The sequence below is a fragment of the Aythya ferina genome (assembly GCF_964211825.1).
Source record: "Aythya ferina genome assembly, chromosome: 1".
In the NCBI taxonomy this organism is placed as follows: domain Eukaryota; kingdom Metazoa; phylum Chordata; class Aves; order Anseriformes; family Anatidae; genus Aythya; species Aythya ferina.
Genome location: NC_140296.1, coordinates 41,071,886 through 41,092,967, shown reverse-complemented (window position 1 = coordinate 41,092,967; position 21,082 = coordinate 41,071,886). Strand labels below are relative to the sequence as shown.

Genomic DNA, 21,082 nt, shown 5'->3' with positions numbered 1-21,082 from the left:
TGAAATGTGATCCTGTTGAAAAAAAGCAGTTCACTTTCATAACCATTATTCAAACAATTCAACTACTTTTCAAAAGCTGAATAACTATTATCTTCATACTATCTACAGTTTTATTTACAAAATGGAGACCTAATAAACAAGCTGCCTTACCAGGACTGAGTATAGGGGTTAGCTTATGGAAAACAATTATAATTTATTAAAAATATTTAAAAATGATTCATAATAAAGTATAATAAATATATTAGCGTTATGAAAATAAATAATTATAAGTCATATTAAGAAACTCTTCAAAACTGCAATACAACTGATTAAGTCACATGAAATGGAAAGGTTAGAAGATAAACACTCGACTAAAAGGAATTAGCTCTAGCCTTTGTTTCTGATTACTTGACATTTCCTATGACTTCATTTGTGTACCCTGACTCACAGAGTATCTTAATGTTGTTGAAGGGTCTTTGCATGAATGGATCAATGTGCAGATTAATTACCTACACAAGAGAGAAAAATAGATTACTGTGCACATGAAATAAAATTATATTGCCATATGTTATGTATCTGGATTGAAATTTCTTGCTCATGCACAGAGCAAGTGAGCAGCACCTACTGAGTGGTAAAACTGTATTCCTGTTGATACCTAATGGTCACTGTCTGCGGGAAGTTGATTCCCGTGACTCACACACTGACCATGTTAGTCTGCAATGTGTTCAAAGATGCAGTGATTCCCTATACACAAAATTATTTGGAAAAGTTTAGCTTAAAGAGTAGGAGAAAGAGATTTAGCAAAGACAATAAAAATATCAGGGAATTTTTATATATTCTCTCTGCTACAACTTTGTTAGTGAAATAATAAATCGTACATATCCATTATAAGGATGCATCCTAAAGATAAGCATTTTAATTTCTGCATAAACAATGCACATAAAATTTGTCACAAATAGAACTATAATTTAGAGTAGCAATTAAAATCCATTAACATTTTTGATTGTTTTTTAGCCTTTTTTCATACTAATTAATGTAACACAAAATGAGATTTTTAAGCTTTAGTTAATTTGTTTTGCTCATGCTGAAATAGTTGTGCAAGCCCCTTATTTCATAAGTGTGAGAGGGAAGTAAATTGAGGAAACAGTAACATTAAAAGTAACCCCCTTGAATAGCATATTAAACAGTTTTGATTAGATACTTGGATCATCTAACTGTCAATATAAAACTGTCTGAGGAGGTCACATTATATATACTAAGACTCTTAAGTGCCTTTTTTTTTGCCCTTTTTTTTTTTTTTCTTCCTTCTTTTTCTTTCTAAACTTAATGTGCTAGACCCAGGGGACTGTTCCTGTATGGAAACTATCTGTTTCCTCTAATGCTATATTTAGTGATAAAAGCTGTGAACTTTTTTTTTATAGCTGGTGACAATTCTTTCAATCTTTCTGGCAATCCTCAACAGTTATCCAGACTAGTTTTGTCTGGTCAGAGACTTCTTTGAGATTGTTGTTGAGAAATAAGTAGTGTGTAAGAAAAAGAGATTTAAAACTCTGTTTGTTTGTTTGATAGCTGTTTTGCACATTTTTTTTCCTGCTTTTTAGTACTGGGATGATCAGTTTTAACCTGGAAAAAAAAAAAATATATATATATTTTAGCTTCTATACAAAGTAGAACTACAGTTTATGTAGTGAGTAGGGTGTTGGGCCAGTGGTTACCTGTAATCATGGAGCAAATTTGGGACTATCATTGATAAATACATGGGTCAACCAAGCATCAGCTTCATACTGTGCCTTCTGACTATATTGTGCAAATATGGGGGGGACAGAAGTGGTATGAACAGTCAGATAACATTAACAGAAACTCACATGGATATAAAAGATGTATAAGAATAAGCAGAGGAAAACTGAAGTTATGCTGTGTACTTGATCTGCTGCTCTAATCTTTATAAAAGGGAGGTATTATAACCAGAAAGGATAACTTCATAGTTTCCATCTTGTATTAAAAGCTACAGGTTTAGCTTTAAAGGAGGCAAAAAGGTCAAATCTTCAGTATTATTGTATTTCTGGTTTGGTATTGCAATATAAAACGGCTTTTCTTTTCTATGGCAATCTGTTGTGAAGTTGAGGATTTTGGAACTGCTCAATGCCATGTGATAGAACTATTAAGACATGTAGATTTCTGTTTATATGACAACAAACACAAAAATTGCATGGGGAAAAGAGGTAGTTTATCAAACAGTTGAACTATAATACTTTGAACAGAAAGATCAATATACACTTAATCCTCTTACAGTGTGAAGAGATTTTTCCAAGCACAGTGTTAGTTAAAGTGTTAGTTTCTTACAATTTATATTAGACTTACACATTTTCATATCATGTTCTATTTTCCTGTTCTCCAAGCTATTCCTGAGTTGTCTAATTTATTGTCTCAAGTTATTCACGTAAGAGACCATACAAAGATTTAATTTAAAAATGACAGCCTTGTGGGACATGATGACAAGAATGATACTTATTCTTCAATAAAGGGATGTTTTTTAAAATGTATATTATTTTATTTCACCTTTTATTTATTAAATAGTTTATCAGTCTGTAAGGTAGAGATGATATGAAGTGACAAAATTAAATATAATGTAAAAATAAATGAAAGATAAATATTATGCATCCTTGTATGCTCTTCTAGCTAATGTAAAAGTCTTTTAGAAGAATGGTATGCTTTGAGAGATATGAAATATATTATTTAGGTAAAATTACCCCCCAAATCATGTTACAAATAAGTACCAAAAGTTTGAAATGTTTAAGTATTGTTTTGAAGATACTTATATTTTTAATTATACTTTTTTAGCCAGTTACTGAGTTTTTTGCAAAGATGAGAGTTTTAGTCTGTACCACTGAAGATAATGCAAGTTTAATCATCAATTTCAAAATAAATAAATAAATCACAGCCAAGTCGTTATATAGATACTTAGATTTTAATCTCATTATAGACACAAAAACAATGTTCTCAAGATGCTTCTTCTTTCAATATGTTCCCATCTCTATTTGTATCGATCTTATATAGCTGAATTAATGTTTACACACTGTAATGTTCGTGTAATTGAAGTGTCCAGTCATAGACATTAATCCTCTGCTTACTTTTTCTGCAGAACTATTTATATTAAGCTAGAATTATTTACAAAAGATGCTGCATGTTTTGTTTGTTTGTTTCTTTTTAATGCCAAGCTTACATTATTCAATTTTTTTAGGCTGCCTGGAGCTGAAAGAGGACACTATTGAAAATCTTCTGGCAGCTGCCTGCCTCCTCCAACTCCCTCAAGTGGTAGAGGTTTGCTGCCATTTTCTAATGAAGCTTTTGCACCCATCCAACTGTTTGGGAATACGAGCATTTGCTGATGCACAAGGATGCACAGAGCTAATGAAGGTGGCTCACAACTACACAATGGTAAGGCAGTTTTAGAAAGCTCGAATTATGATCATATGAATCCTCTATATATTTTCTAAGTAAAATTATCTTGCTAATTTTGAACTTGGAATCCTTCTGTACTTTATATTACAAGTGGCTGTTTTGAAACCATAGGAATGGTAATTCCTCTGAACTTCCTTGAAGGTATGAGAATTCACTTTCTGTAATGTCCTGCTGAGTGAGAACAGTATATGCCTTAATTAAATGCATATTCAAATACAGTTGATAGCAGCAAAGCTATGTATAAGTCCTTAGAATACTTTTTATTTATTTATTTATTTATTAATCACCATTTTGCTTTAGGGAAGCTTTGTAATTTTTTGTACGTCAGTGCAATATCAAGAGAAGTTTTTGTTTGTTTGTTTGTTTTTTCCCTGAAACATTATCCCACCTTTCATTCATCACTGAAGTAGATTAAGACATAATGGACAATGAAATGAATGAGCAGAAGTTAAATGATGGATGTTGTCCTGACAGCATTTTATTTTTTTTCCAATGGCACCTAAGAGAACTGTATGACATAAATATTAGAAATTAACCAGAATCAACGGAGCAAAAATACGGTACTTATTCAGAAGCTAAATCATATCTGTAGCCATTTAATTCTGCATAGTTTGACAAAATTAAAAACATTTGGCTCATGAAATTAAGCTTACATAAAGAGTAGATTACTTATCATTTCTGAGAAATAATGGTCCCTTAAGGTCTAGTTAGAAATTGTTACTGAAGTAATACAGAAGGTTTCAGTAAATCTTCTTGGCTTGTCCAGCAGTTACATCATTATTTTATTTATTCTTTTGAGTAACTAATACCATATTGTAGTTCATTGGTTTAACTGTGTTTTTCTTACCACTACAGCTGAGATATTTATATCCATCTAACACACATGGAGCTTGGTCTGTGTCTGGTTTTAATTTTATCTGTCTTCAGACATATAAAGCTAGTCTTCTGAGCCAAAGCTAGAGTGTTTGATGTTCTTCTGTTCATGGAGAGAAATAAGCTGTCAGAGCAGAATTCATCTGAGCTATTTTAGAGTGAGATTGTGTTAAAAAGTAAGCAGGTATGGGTCTGTAAGAATAAATTAAACCTTTTTATCATTTTTTCTTTCAGTACATATAGTGTATTATTTTTATGTGTTTGTTTTGGAACATAGTTGGACTCGATGACCTTGAGGTCTCTTCCAACCTAGAAAATTCTGTGATTCTGTGATAGGCAATATAATGAGAAATTATATAAACAACAAACTAACAGGAATAAAATTAATTTCCAAAAGATCTTATGATTCTTTAAAACACCTTATTGAAATATTTTTGGGGTGAATTAAATTACTTATTGTAGTACCTTTGAAGACTTGTGACTGAAACAGCTGGTGGATCACAAAGATCTATGCCTATATATAAGATACAAGGTATATTATATAGTAAGTTACAGGTTCCAATGCTTGGATATAAAATCTGAATTATGTGCAATGGGAAAATTGTCAACAAATGATAGTAGATCAAAAAGGAAGTCAGTTGTATTTAATATGCAAACTCTGATGTAGTTAGAATTAATCTTGCAAGCATGCATGATAGTTACACATTTATATTTTCAGGAAAGACAAATAATCACATCTATTCAATTATAGTATTAAAAAAATAAATAATAATAAAAAAACCTGTATGTTATTCAACTCTGGACCTGGTGAAAAGATAATCATAAAAGTCTAATTCATAGGGCATGATATTTTCATGGGAACAGTGTTATTGAATTTAGGTATGAGGCAGCTCACATCTACTTGATTTACTCGTTTCTGTCAAATGTTGTGGATGAGCTATTCAGAATGGGGCTAGTGCCTTACCTATCTCTCTTGACTACAGCACTAGAGACCAGGTTGAATCTATGTAAGAGAAGAGGGATTACTTCTTTCCCACATATATAACCAAGAAAAATTGCCAGAGTACAGGCTAGATATCCTGGGAGAGGTGGGTGGAAGAACAGTGAGCAAGAGACTTTGTGACATGAAGAAAGGGTAGGAAAGTGCTGATCAGAGCAAAGAAGCTGATGCATATTCTCTGAAGTGACAAAAAGCATTATTTTTCCTGCAGGCTCCAAGGAAACAGTATGAACTGTAATGAGAATGAACTTATCTATGGCAAATATGGCAAGGGCAGGGTTGTTAAAAAACTATTTCTCCTTCTGCCTTAAGCAGCCAATTTGAGGAGAAGCCTTTCTTAAAAAAGGATAATGAAATTCTTGTTTTTAAAAAAGCTCTCATGATTTAATGAGGATTTAAAGACCCTTTCTTTTCAGGGTGCTTTCTTTAAGAGTTGCAAGTGATGTATCTCAAATGTTGGCTGTGTGACAACTCCTTATCTTCCATGGTATCATTGCAAAAGCTCGTATGTTTTGAATAGGAAATAATGGCAGTCCCTTAGCTCTGACATACTGTGTAGTAGTTTGCCTGTAGAAATTTATTTTTCTGTGAGAGCTATATAAAATAAATAGTTTAAGTATGAAGGCAGAATAATGGATTAATAAATGCAGCATTCAAATTTTGGGTCTTTCTGCTTTGTAAGGATATTTTTATTCCCCTTCCCCCCCAAAATGTGAACCATGTAAAACAGGTGAAGTGAATTTTACTTAACTAATTGTCTAAAATATTTACTTACATTTTTCACATAAATAGTGGAAGTGTCAGAAAATTAGTCTCTCTGATAAATGAAAAGCACCTATAGGAAGAAAATTTTTGAGAAACAAACAAACAAACAAAAAAAACCAAACAACTTTGACAGCATTTGAGGGAACTCTAAAGGAATTTAAAAAGTGAAATAATATAATGATTTCTTCCTACATTTTTTTCAGTCTTTCAAAATACTGGGTTTCTTTTCTAGATGTTCAGCACCAAAGTATTTTAAAAATACATATGTTCAATTGATAAGAATTTATAGCTGACTGTCTGAGTAGCCAGTTCTATAATGCTAATTTTCAAAAACAAGCTTTTTTTTTTTTTTTTTTTTCCAAGAGTACAAATAACAAGACTAAGAGGAGTAGATATGCATGCCCCCAAAGTAGAGAAAAAATGAAGATAATGACTGAGATTATGTACTTTTTGTCTTGTTCTTTAAATTTACAAAAAATATCTACTCTACATTAAGCACATGAAATTCTTTTTGACCCCTTATATCTATTAAATATTATAGCCAATAATTGTCAAATAATATATATATGTATTGTACTAACCATGCTGTTATCACAGAATCACAGAATTGTCTAGGTTGGAAGAGACCTCAAGATCATCAAGTCCAACCTCTGACCTAACACTAACAAGTCCTCTACTAAACCATATCACTAAGTTCAACATCTAAACATTTTTTAAAGACCTCCAGGGATGCTGACTCCACCACTTCCCTGGACAGCCCATTCCAATGCCTCACAACCCTCTCGGTAAAGTTTTTCCTAATATCAAACCTAAAACACCCCTGGTGCAACTTTAGCCCATTCCCCCTCGTCCTGTCACCAGGCACATGGGACAACCCCCCACCTCGCTACAGCCTCCTTTAATGTACTTATAAAGAGCGATAAGGTCGCCCCTGCTATAAGAGAAATACAGTTAGAACTGACTACAAATATTAGTTCTGTGCTATGAAGTTTTCTGAGATAAAGACTCAAATAGCAATAATTTTACACTGACTGTGAAAGTGGGGAACAAGACAAAGTTTTTCAAGTTGGCTTTCAGAAAACAATTTTTAGACATAATATATGCTATAGAATGAGCAATGATTTTGAGGTATACTTCAAGTGAATCATTTCAGCATTGATTCAAAATCAGCATTTTGGGGATATCCGAGACATGAACAGTTTAATGTTAGAGTGGTGGTTTCTTCCAAGGAGTTAATGCTATATCAGCAGATACCAGAAATCAAATGTGGTATGAGCTGTGAGAGTAATTGCAGTTGCAATATTTAATTTCTTCATAGATTCAGTGCTGCAATGATTAAAAATGTTTCTTACCTCCCTGGAAGTTTTCAAAGGGAAAATATGTATATATATGTCTATTTGAAAATGTCAGTTCTTGCAAGAGAAAATGAACAGACAGAAATGCTGAAAAGAAGAAAGAATTTAGAAAGAGGATAAAAAAATCTCCCCTTTCTCCAACTTTGGTTGTTTTTAAATTGGTAAAATTAGGGAAGCTAGACAGTTTGGAAAAGTAACTCTGAAAAGTGAATCTTAACACACAAGTTAGCACTTAAAAGTGAAAAACTGCTTAACACATTACTTCTCTTTTTTTTTTTTTTTTTAATTTATTTTATTTTTTGTTTTCTTCTAAAAAACTGGCAAACCAGGCATCTTTGGTAAATCTTGTCAGGAACAGGAAAGAAATCTTAAAGGAAATTACTGAAGGAGAACATTTTCTGAAAATACAAAATACTTCTTTCAAGTTATATTTTTGTTTTCGCAAAAGTTTTCTTTCCTATATCTTCCAAATGAAAAGTTTTACTTCCCTACTGCCCCAAATTAATTCTGAGCTAATTAAATTTTAGCAGTATTTTTTAACATTATCTGTCATATTTAATTTGTCCAATTCTGAAAAATATATGGCCCGTGTAACACAAGGCACAAGATTCTAATGATTGTAAAATGTTCATGATGGTCCAATTCATTTCCTTGGCTTATTTTTGTTGCTTCTGAGTTATGCCATTGAAGTTTCAGAGACAAAAGCAACAGATTATATTTTGGGCATTGGAACGGGTTGCCCAGGGAGGTGGTGGAGTCCCTGGGGGTGTTCAAGGAAAGGTTGGACGTGGTGCTTAGGGACATGATTTAGTGGGTGACATTGGTGGTAGGGGGATGGTTGGACCAGATTGTCTTGGAGGTCTTTTCCAACCTTAATGTTTCTATGATTCTGTGTTACACTGATCAGAGGCTTGAGCCTGAGCTGGAAAAGGTTGTGTGGAACATGTGGAACAAGGTAGATTAGGCTGCAATTTGCATGGTCCTGCATTTTTGCCTCCTAACCTAACCTATAGAAGTGTCCTAAAAGAAAGCTGGAGAGGGACGCTGTCAGGGAGTGTAGCGATGGAACAAGGAATAATGGCTATGAACAAATGGAGAGAAGATTGAAATTGGATATGATGTGAGGAAGAAATTCTTCACTCAGCACAAAGCGTATATGGGAATTAGGGTTAAAGATGTCCCTTGCTTCTGTTCTTTTCCGTAAAGAATAGAATGAAATTACCTAAAAAACAGTGTTAACAAAACCAGAGCACAGGGTGGGAGGTGCAGGGCAGTCCCTGTGGCTGAGGGGCAGCCTTTCTTCCTGGCAAGCCAAATGGCCCGGGGGAGCCAGCCCCAGAAAAGGAGCCCTCAGCCCCCCAACCCTCCTCCTTCTTTCACGTGAGGGCATCTTCCAGGTTGCTCCCACCACAGCTGCCTTTGGCCACACGTGGGACACTCCATCACAGAGGCTTGCTGAGGTCACAGTGGCCACCACTGCCCCGCCTTTGCTCCGGACCCTATAAAACAGGACCCCTGCAGCTGGCCCACCATTCACTCAGTGACTAGGTCCTCTGACGGCCAGCGCACACAGCAGGAAGGAGACTAGAAGCAGCAAGGCGAGAAGCAGCCCTGCTTGGTGTGCAAGGACAGCAATGCAGTCCAAAGAAGCACCAAGAAGGAATGCAGCTAACAAGGAGACAGGTCTATGAAACAGGTACAGGTCTATGAAACCTGATGACGTGAATCCTATTGCTGGTCGCTAAAGAGAATAGGTCGGCGCCTACCTCTCCACTCCCCATCACGAGGAAGCTGTAGATCACGATGAGATCTCCCCTCAGCCTCCTCTTTTCCAGGCTGAACAGTCCAAGTGACCTCAGCCACTCCTCATACGTCTTCGCCTTTAGGCCCTTCACCAGGGCTAAAAGGCACTTGGCTTTCCTAGTAGCCAAGGAAAGGTTGGATGAGGTGCGTAGGGACATTGTTTAGTGTGTGACATTGGTAGTAGGGTGATGGTTTGACCAGATGATCTCAAAAGTCTTTTCCAACCTTAATGTTTCTGTGATTCTGTGATTCAAGTTAAATTTAATCTTAGAATAATCTTGCTTCTTATTTTCACTTTGGTGAAATTAAATATTAACCGATTCCTAAAATAAGGCATTCGCTATAGCACTTAGTTACTCATTTAAGGTTCCTGAACCTTAGGATAACTCCCTGTTACTATTTCATTCTCAACCAACATTTTATGGCTTTCATCCACCACTAAATTTGATTAGAAAGTCATTCTTCATCACAGTTGTCCTTACAACAGTATTTTAATGAAAATGAATAAAATGAATAAATGAGTATATGAAAATGATCAGCTTCATTTAATCTCCATAAATGCTTTAATGATTTTTCAAAATAAATTTTCCTTGCCTAATATCAGACTTGATATTTAATAAGTTCTAAATTACACTGTTTTGTTTATATATATGTGTGTGTGTATATATATATATATATATATACACAGCTTGCTTTGTGCTTTCACATAACACTTCGTGAGGGCAAGATAGAGCCAGGAAAATCTCTTCATATTGAAGAAGAAAGAGCTGCTAAAGCTCCCTACCACTAGAGTATTCTGTAGATTTCAGGAGATAAGTCATTTCTATTACATGTTTTTTGTCACATTAGATACAAAATCAGATCCCCTCAACAATGAAATCTGGGGAATCCATGACTAAAAGTTTTTATTTGCATAGTTGACACAGTATTTTCAGACTTAATTCAAATCTAACAAACATTTTTTTTTCCAAATGCAAAGAGCCAATGCTGAGATGGAGAAAGCTCTCAATAGAAGTAAAATTCATTAAGTGTATAGTTATATATTCCTTTTCATGAGTGTAATAGTTCTGTAATATGTCTGATATTTACTGAGATATTCAGTCTTCAGTATCAAGTATCAAATTGTCCTTTTGAAAAGTGAGTTATAAGTGAAGAAAAAATGTGTGCATGGAGATGGGAGGCAGGGAGGGGACAAAGGAAGAGAAGTAGTCAGAGAAAACCAGAGAACCTTTGAAAAATCCTTAGAAAATACACTTGCCAAATACCAAGTCATGATGGTAGTGGGGGAGGAGAGGAAGGTAGATTTCATAAAAAGTTAGTGTACAATGAAATTTGGAGACTTCTACCTTTGCATTATATCTGTTTTATTTATAAGTAAACCTTGTATAGCAATATTTTAAGGTAAAGCATTTGAAGTAAGAACTTAAAAATAAGTGGAAAAAAATGTGTGGTCTCATTGGTATCAGATTTACTGTGGGCTGTTTTATTTTCGAGGTGTGAAATTGCCCTACCATTTTTAAATGAATCTGCTAAATGGCAGCACAAATATCCGTGTCTCTCTTGATTTAAGACTTCTGTACTTAATGACAATCTGTGTTTTTTTTTTTTGTTTTTTTTTTTTGTTTTTTTTTTTTTCACTAGCGCGTCACTTTCGATAAGTTTTAAATCTGCAAAGCCATATGTCTTATAACTTTCGTTTCCTAATTTGTTGTTGGAGTTACATGATGGTAGAGTGACCTGCATGTGTGATGCCTTTTTAAAGAAACAAAAGAGTAAAATGGAAATGAGCTAAACCAACTACAGTCTTCTAACTGTTTCAATGACAGTTCTTTATACTTCTAGTTTCCAGGGTTTTCACATGAAGGGAAGATAATCTCTAAAGTTAGCAATTTATCAGCTTGTCAAATTGGTCAAAAATTAGAACTGTAGTATGTCTTACCTGTCTTGTTATAAAACAGAATAATGTCTAATTTAATAGTGTGATCGCAACTTGATTGGGATGCATTTTTTTTTAGAAAATATGTCTTTTTATAGCGTGTTTTACTTTGAACCACTTTATACTTACTGTTGAAAGTTTGTGGTAGACCACATTAGTTTAATAAAGGCTGTGATGTACCAGTAGTGTTTCTCAGAACAGCTACTTTTCTGCATTAAAAGAGGAAAAGGTTATAATAGACCGTGCCAGTTTAATAAACTGTGGTCCTTCTTATAACAACTACTTTTCTATGTCAGTAAATACTGAGAGATGAAAAGTATGTCATATTACTCCATAATAGATAATTACAGTTTGGTCTTACAGCATAGGAAATTCTTTAAAAAATTATTCGTATTCGGTGAAGTTTTGAATTCAGCTGTAGCTTGCTCTATCTCCCACAGTGAAGAGCATGGTTCTGCTTGTGTTGTGACATATAGATAATACTTAGAAATTTTGATTTTGACGGTCCAAGTTATGCTACCAGTTTCTACATCTCAAAATCATGCCATTTGACTGAAGTCTGAAGTTTCGAATGGAAAATGTTGAAGTTTTGAATGGAAAAGTTGTAACTTTACAGGTATAACTTTTCAATCTGACATTGCTTTACTTGTCAGGAAAAGTTATTTAAATTCCAGTGATCATTTTGCATCTTGAAACTTCAATTTGAATAGTGAGATGATACTTTTTTCCATGTTTTTATTTTGCTATATTCCAAGATGAATCACTAAACATAAACTTGGAAAATCTTCAAATTACTCTGAGGCTCTGAGTAGGAGGACAACCAAAAGTAAAAATTCCATGAGTAGAAGAATGTATTTAAATAAAGTGATTGATGTGTCTGTAACCCTGTCAGAATGTTAAAATTAAAAAGCACCCTAACATATGTTACAGTTCCAAGCCTGGGAGATGCGGAGTGTTTACAAGTGCCTGTGAATGAATTAGATGCAGGAGGTGTTTAGTCTCTCTTAGCTACAGTTCTGTGCTTCACACCACAAGGGTCATTAGTATCAGCACAGCAAAACATTATTCAAACTTAATTATAAGCATGTAAGTAATCAGTGACATATACTTACTTTATAAAGACCCTTAGCTAACTGAGATTTCTGATTATATTGCAGACAGAGCAACAATTTCATTTATGTAAAGTGTCTGCCATATGCAAATTCTTTAAATGATCTTTTATGGGAAAGAATTTCAATGATTGTATTATTAATTGTTTAGCTGCCCGGCCGGCAGCTAAACACCACACAGCCGTTGGCTCACCCTCCTCCCTCCCACTCTGGGACTGGGGAGAGAAATGGGAAAGTGAAGCCTGTGAGTTGAGATAAAGACAGTTTATTAGGACAGAACATGAAATAATAATATGTACAAAACAAGTGATGCACAATACAATTGCCCACCACCCGCTGACTGCTGACCAGCCTATCCCGAGCAGCCATCCCTGTATATTGTTTAGCATGATGTCAGATGGGACTGGTATGTAAAGCCTTTCCTATCCATTTCCACTTACAGCAGCTCATCTCGAAGCATATGTTGTAACAATACTCCATATTCAAAATAAGATGTAATAAATGTAATTTTGGATATTGATACATGGTAATGACAATCATTAATGAGTTATGGTTGTACTTTTAGTGGTGTATTTCAGTTTTAATATGCTTATACCTGTTATCAGGTAACAAGTGAGGCGAGCAAACTGTCTACTACTGTGATTTAATTATTTCTTTAACATATACTTTTTAACGTAATTTATACACAGGGTCATTGATTGACTTTCTACTATTTAAGAAATACCAGTTAGACACTGACCAAATAACTTTGTTGTCTTTGTGTCATAGTTTGTTTTGACAACTTTGACGACACTGGTGAGATACAGATAGACAGTAAGAGGAGTGGAAAACTGGACTGCCAAGCTCAGATAGCTGTGATCTGTATAAAGTCCATCTGGCAACCAGTGATGTTCCTCAGGGATCACTTCTGGGTCCAATACAGTTTGTCATCTTCATTAATGACCTAGATGATAGCATAGAGTGCTCCTTCAGCAAGTTTGCAGATGCCACCAAAATACGGTGTGGAGAGCATATGTTTGGGCTGCTGTTTAGAAGGACCTAGACAGCCTGGAGAAATGGGGCTGATAGGAACCTCCTGAAGTTCAGCAAAGGGAAGTGCAAAGTCCTGCAACCTGGAGAAAAAGAACCCTGCACCAGTGCAGTTTGGGGAGCAGCTGTTTAGGATGCTGCTCTGCAGAAAAGGATCTGGGGGTCCATGTCGACAACAAAGTTAATGTGAGCCAGGAATATACAATGTCAGCAAGGAATGACAAGAGTGTCCTGGAATATATTAGGAGAGCAAGTTGAAGGAGGTGATCTTTCTCCTCTGTAGGGAACCTGTGAGACCACATAGGAAGTGCTGTGTATGGTTTTGAGTTCTTGTATTGACAAGAAGGACATTGATATACTTGAGTGAATCCAGCAAAGATCACCGAGCTGGTTGGGTCTGGAGCATACAGCATGCTAGTAAAGACTGAGGGAGATGGGCCCATTCAACCTAGGTAAGAGAGAGCTAAGGGAGACCTTACTGTTTTATACATCCACCTAGTTGGAGGATATAGAGAAGATAGTGCTCAACTTTGTTGGAGGTGCAGCATTACAGGATGGGAGACAGAAGTTGGAATATAGAAAATTCTGATTAGATACTATGTTTGTTGTTATGATTTTTATTATTATTTAATCATGCAGGTATTTAAATACCAGAAGAGCAACAACCAATGGAGTTTGTGCAACCCATCCTGTATGTTAAAGACTTGACTGCAGATGTCTCTGGGTAATCTGACCTAGTTAGACAAATGGAGAGTTTGCCTAGATGACCTTCAGAGGTTGTTTCCCACCTAAACTATTCTTTGAGTGTATTAAATATAGTACTTGTACACTTCCAGTGGTCTTAGATGTGCGTTGTCTATCCAGGAATGACATGGAACAGAAATTCAGATATTTTAAATCAAATATTATTTTATTTTACTTAGCACTGTGCAGCAGATGGGATTATCAGAGCTAACATTTAACTGACTTTTATTAGAAACAACCTATTGGTAAAATGCTAGCAACAAGTTAGCAGTAACAGTGAAATTTTAAGCATTCTACGATTTTGTGTTTCTTATGCTGTCAGGCAGACATTTCCAAAATATGTTGTTGTACATAGTGTCCTACTTGCACTGCAAACAGCAAACGTAAATCTGCAAGATGAACTGTGCAGGCTGTGTTCAAACTTTAAGGCATCTTATCTGTAAGGTTTGTTTTGCTTTGGTTTTAAGGATAGTGTTCACAGAAAACTAGTGGGACTCCAGACAGCCACATAAATTTTATTTAATTTGTTTTATTTTTTAAAGTATTTATTTTATTTGATTGCCTCTTTAAAAGCCCTAATCAAACATTTGTCCAGCCACCTACGAGGATATTGTGGTAGAGTACAATGTGGAGGGAATTGTGGAAAAGATTCTGTCACACACTGGGAGGTAACATTGTTACTCACACTGCTGAATATGTCTTTGTCTAATAATGCAATATATCATGCTCTTAACAGAGCAAAAATAGGAATAAATTTGATGAAAATACATTAAGAAAAAAAACTTTAAAATAGAATATTTCTATCCATAGCAAGTTTATTTTACTTTGTTTTCTTCATTTATTTTACTTTAATTTTATATTTTATTTGTTATTTCATTTTACTTTTTTGTTCCTTTATTTTATTTAGAAGGAACGTTTATTGCTTACTCAATTGGAAATATTGCATATAGTGTGGTGTTAATAAGGTTTTAGTGTACGTTACATGCTGTTTCAAAAGGTATATAGTGCTGTAACAACTGTTGGTTTTTTTAAGATTTCAGAATGAAGTTTAAATTACGTACATGTCCTAAATGATCTTGCGACATGCTGGGTAAATAAAGTCAGTGTTATCTAATTGAAATATAGAATGACTCTATATACTTATGACTAAAATAGACACGTTAATCTACTAAACATATTTTTCAAAGGGAGAGAGGAGTGGAATCAGAGTTTGGAAAGTTGTAATTGTTTATTTTCATGCTTTTAACCTTGTGGATTCTAATCACAAGTTTGGAATATTCTATATGAAGAAGATAATGTATTGCAAAAGGTTATACACACTATATACATCTCAATACAAAACTTTTTATTTCCACACCACTGACAACAGAATTGAGAAGACGTGCTAAAACTTTGCTGAATGTAACTGATCACTGCGTCTCTGCTACTGTTTTTAAATTATAATTCTAATTCTTTTCTTACAAATGCCAGGACATTCCTGAAAAAAAAAATAAATATTGTGCGTCTTGTACATTTTGAAATATAAGCATGGAAAGTGTATTTTTTAAGGTTTACAGTTTCCTCAATCTTATCACTGTAAGCCATCTAGCAACAAGCAAAATTGAAAAAGACTGAAACATAATGCAAACACGGAGTCCCCAAATCCTTCTGATTATCTTACTTTCAACCCAAACATAAAATTTGATCTTTTATGTTATAGTACCTTTCTTTTTTTTCCTAATTCATGACAATGAACTATTATTGTGACTCTTGCTTACAACTTCTTTTTTCCTTCTCCTTTCTCTCCTTCAAAAATAATTTCTAGTTCACAGATCACTTTTCAGCTTTCTGGTATTTTTAAGATGCTTGTTTGAATGTAATAATTGGCACTTAGCACAGTGTGCTGCTTTTTTTAAGTTCTCCTTAATACAGCTGTGACATGGCACATTGCAGTACCACTCCATCAAGACACAGTAGGAGAAGAGGAAAGTAAGAGCATTTCAAGAACTAGCATATGGACAGCAAGATAATTAACAGGAAATAGAGAAGACAACTGCTGGTAGTAAAATGCTGTGAAATCTACAGGATAATAGTTAAGTAAGTAGTCTGTACTGTATTAATCACAATCTGATGACTTCTTTATCATCAGTAACTGCCTGATGATATCATCTTATGCCTAAATGTCACGTGAAAAGGTTTGTATGGCAGAATTCTGCACTGTTCATTCTAGCTTCTGAATTCTAGACCTGAATCTTCAGCAGCAACAGTGGTATCCCATCATGTTAATACTTAGTACACTTCAGAATGTGTTGTGGTTTGAACTTATGGGTTAAGATAAAGACAGTTTACAAGGTAAAGAAAAAGCCATGCAAGTGAAGTAAAACAAGGAATTAATTCACTCCTTCTCATCAGCTGGCAGGCATTCAGTCACTTCTAGGAAAGCACATAACAGTTTTTTAGGAAGACAGATGCCATAACCCCTTCTTCCTTCTTTATCTCAGATTTCATTGCTGAGCATGATGCGATATGGTATGGGATATCCCTGTGACCAGTTTGGGTCAGCTGTTCTGGCTGTGCCCTCCCATCTTCTTGTGCACTCAGCCTCCTTGCTTGCTGGACAGCATAAGAAGCAAAAAAGTCGTTGGCTCTATGCAGACACCGCTCTGCAGCATTTTATTGGTTTTATCAGTGTGTTATCACCACCGTTTTCATCAAAAATCCAAAATGCAGCACATATGAGTCTCTACAAAGAAAACGAACTCCATCCTAGCTAAAATCCTGACAGTGCTACCAGAAATAGAATTTCATGTTCAGGGTGCTGTGATATCTCTCTTCTTTCTTCAGTGGGTTTGATGATGGTTTGACTGTCAGGTCAGCAGATCTACATCTCCATCTGCCAAGTCAAGAATATTTCAATTTATAAATCCTGCCTCATCTCACTGAACTGTAGGCATAAATAAATTGCTGTTCGTAGAGGGTAGCTCAGGGCAAGCAGACTCTTAACCTAAAAAGCATTGGTGGATTCCTAAAATCAGTAAGTGTGGTAGTTGTAGTTCTGTGTGTGCTGACACAGATTCAGACTAACAAAGCACTCCAAAGAGAGTGAATCAGTGAATCTGGGGGGATTTTCTTGGCATACATTAAAAAAAAAAAAAAAAAAAAAAAAAAAAAAAAAAAAAGAAGAAGAAGACGAGAATCATGACAGATAAATTCTGTAGCTATGAGTTCTAAGCCTTTAAATCTGTAAACTAGTGTAAAATCAAATACCTTACATTTGTGTGTCTTTGGTAAGACTTGAGGGTATGTCTCTGCATTGGGGATAAACATTGTGTTTGTTTTCACAAAGGCTATCCAAAAGTGGCTAAGTACAAAAACAAACAACAACAACAATATAACAAAGCTCTAGAATGCACAACTTGTATGCATAGTATAAAATCAGAACTTGAGACCCAAATTCTCTGAAAACATTGCATTGACATTGCAGTTCAGGGTCACCAAGAAAGCATGAGAACAAACTACAGTTGCATTGTCTATGTATTATTCCCAATATTTTAGGATTTAGCAGAAGTCTTCTAGGGTAGAAAAAAGACCCACTAGAGCTTTCTGTGGGCATCTTGGACAACAAGGAAGACTGTTTGGACTAATTGGATTGTTAGCCTAATTGAAGTACACAGGTAGTGAGAGGGGACAAGGAAAGGGTAATAGAAGTGACACAGGGAGCGCTGACAGATAAAAGAGAGGAAGGGGAGATACAGGAGTGGCATTAAATAGAACAGTCAGTTTTAGGGATTAAGCTGTGACTGAGAAAGTGAAGAGTCTGAGAGCAGTAGAAATCCCAGTCTCTAGAAACTCTGTGACCAAGACTCTTGACTCTAGTCATTGCTCTGTTTTCTGGAATAGACAGTGACTAGCATTCATAAAATGGCCCATACTAAGAGCTAAGTTATAACGTTATTTTCACTAAGCATTGATATAAAACATTTAACATTTACAAGATTATCCGTTAAGCACAGGAAGGTGTACTGTTGTCAGTCAGGATAAGACTGTGATATGTCTTTCAAAAGCATAAAGACATCCTGAGTTACTGAGATGCTGCTCCTCATTTTAAAGGGTAAGATGTATGCAATGGTTAGTTTTTGGCTAATAATAGTGAAGAGTGTTGGAGTATTCATTCTGTTCTTTTTTTGTCAGTAACATTTTCAGTATAATGCAGGACATACCACTCCTTTCTGTATTGGCTAGGCTGGGAAGAACTTGAAGTCATACAAAAATAAATACAATAACATCTCAAAAAATTAAACCTCAGGGTGTGTGTGGGGGGAGTGTGTAACAGGATGGACGAAACAACAATATTATCTGCAAGTATTTCTTTCTAACTGGAGCCAGGGAAACAGAAATGTGCATGTTCTTATTTTCTCATCCTATATTTTAAAAATGTTCATAGTTAATAGACAGGATTTGGATATATCCGTCTCATGGGCATGTTACTCCAGCCAAAGCCTTGGAATTAATGTGAATTCTAGTTCATTAAATGTTTTATTTTATTCACACTTAGAACATTTCTTATGGTACTGCAATCTTTCAGAATTTGAACTGTTGTCACAGGAGCATCCTGACCTTGCCTTGATCAGGAGTGAATGAATGAGTATAATGAGCTATGGCTGACAATGCAATGCAAACAACGTCAGTGTGATAAGGCTTGATACAGGATATGGGGCAGCAAGCTAGAGAACAAATCGTGAAATTGCTGCAAAGGTGGTTCATGGTGTCATCATGGACTGATTTGATTGGTGGCCTGTGTGACACTTTCCCAGTAAAAGAGATTGGGGCCAGAAGGGAGGGGGAGGAGGATATTGTTGAGCAGGCATTCTGCAGGGAATGGGAGCAAGTGTTGCGTTCCTTCCAGGCTCACATTTAGGGCCAGTCTCAGACTGTAACTGCGTGTGGGTGTGTATGTGTGGGAGTGTGAAGTATTTCCTAACATGGCTTATCTAGCGCTCTGGTGTGAAGTATTTCCTAACACAGCTTATGAACTGTGGTTAAATGAACTCTGGTTCATTTATTAAATTGAACTTTGCAGAAGCATGGTGTCTGGTGCTCTTTCTCCCTTTCCCTCCTCTCAACAACTGTTCACCATGCATTTTTTCCTACAACAGAGAAATACCACAGTGTCTTATTTTGACTGGAAATGTTCATTGAAATTCCATACCATAAACAAATAATTATATATATGTATTTAATGATAACATAGCGTGGTTTAAAACTGTTACATTTTTAGAACTCATTTAGGCTTAAAGTTGTTAAAAGACTTTGTAATCGATACCTTCAACAAAGGCATCATTGATTGTATTAAGAGTAATTGACTGTTTTAAAAGTAATTGTAAATAATCTGAACCATGTACCTTTATTAAAAAGCAACAACAACAACAACAAAAAACACAGAAAGATGCAATTCCATATTTAATAAAAAGCTTATCAACGCACTGGAACAGCTTTCATCATGCAACCTTTTCAGAAAAAGAAACATTGAATATACACAAAAATGGTAAGATCAACATGTGATCTTTATATGATCAACGTGTAAAATACATGTGAAGTGTTATATCTGTATCTAATGAACTGCATAATTTCATTTTTTGCTTCTCCATCTCTTTCACAACATAATGAATTTCTTCCACTTTTCCTCACTTTTTCTCTGCCTCTCTCCTTTCCTTCTCTTTCCTTCCTTCTTTCCCTTAAATCTTCCCTTCCAACTTGCCTGCCTTCTTTCTTCCCCTCCTTTTTGGTTTGTCCTCTTTAATATTTTTTCGTACGTCCTGTGTAGATGTACATCCTCTTTATCATTTTCAAGTAGTAACACAATTGTGTTACACAGAGAACATATAACTGAAGCTTAAAAATAAAGCTGGACAGGCAGAAAATGCAGAAAAATTATTAAGGATTTCTGGAAATGACTATGTTAGCTCTACTGTTCATTTATGGTGTTCATTCATTCCTTCCTCTCCCTTTCTTCTTCTTATAGTATATTTCTTTTGCCTCCATCAATTTCTCAGGGATTATATGAATTCAGTGGTGTTTTTCAAATATTTAGTACAGATGATGGTTTATTTACAGTTTCTTCTGGGCAAGTATTGATCCTCATCATTGTTTGTAATTTGTACACTTAAAATAATATTATAAACAGTTGTATCTCCTGCATTGCCTTTTATAGTTGAACCCTACTACCTTACAGCCTCAACAGTAAGTTTAGCCTTAACAGTTTAAATACTAAAAATCTCAATGAGTTCAGGCACATACAAGTTGGTATTTTTAATATTTTTAAATATCAACTTAGTGAAGATGAAAACAACATATAAATAATTAAAATTACTTGACCAAATCCCATGAAATGATAAAGAACCCATTTTTTTCTTCTACTGATCGCACACACTTTAACATATATGTGTTTTTATGAAAATTGTCTAATTCTACTAAGACCACATTCACTAAAAAGTCTGTTAATTTCTAAATGTATGTTGAAACTGGTTAGTCTCATCATTTAAAATGTTTCTCAAATATGACCTATGCTATAATGCAATGAAAGCAGTAGTTATTTATGTTTTCAAGGGTTTACATTTTCCAGGGAATGGCCATATGCTATCAGTTAAGGAAAGCTGGCAGTCCCCTAGGTAGAGAAGCTGTTTTTCAGCTTTTAATTATAGCCAGTCCTCAATCCATTGTCTGCAGTTTCTTTGTCTTTCTTCATGATCAGGCTTATCAGTTTATGATCCCTTTTATATGTGTCCCCACACTGTTGTGATAACCACTGGATTTGCACCCTAGCAGCAAAAATGATGTTTTCTATCACATAAGGTGTGTGACTGTACAATATTCTGCCCAGGGAGACAGAAAAGATAATTAAAAAAAAAAAAAAAAAAAAAAAAGGAAAAAAAGAAGGAAAGAAGAAAAAAAGTCAAGAAAAAAAAAAAAAGTCTTTATTTGAGTGATTCATTTGAATCATTTCTAATGCTTCAGAATTGTATATTCATTTCCAAAAGCCCATTTAACT

The 21,082-nt window shown here is 34.9% G+C and overlaps 1 protein-coding gene across 1 annotated transcript in view; it reads left to right on the top strand.

The window, feature by feature from the left end:
- Positions 1-21,082, top strand: part of KLHL1 (kelch like family member 1) — a 242,208-nt gene that overhangs the window by 102,874 nt on the left and 118,252 nt on the right. The window contains exon 5 of the mRNA XM_084510820.1: positions 3,221-3,417. Within this exon, the coding sequence (XP_084366946.1) occupies positions 3,221-3,417 (197 nt within the window). The remainder of the gene's footprint in view (positions 1-3,220; positions 3,418-21,082) is intronic.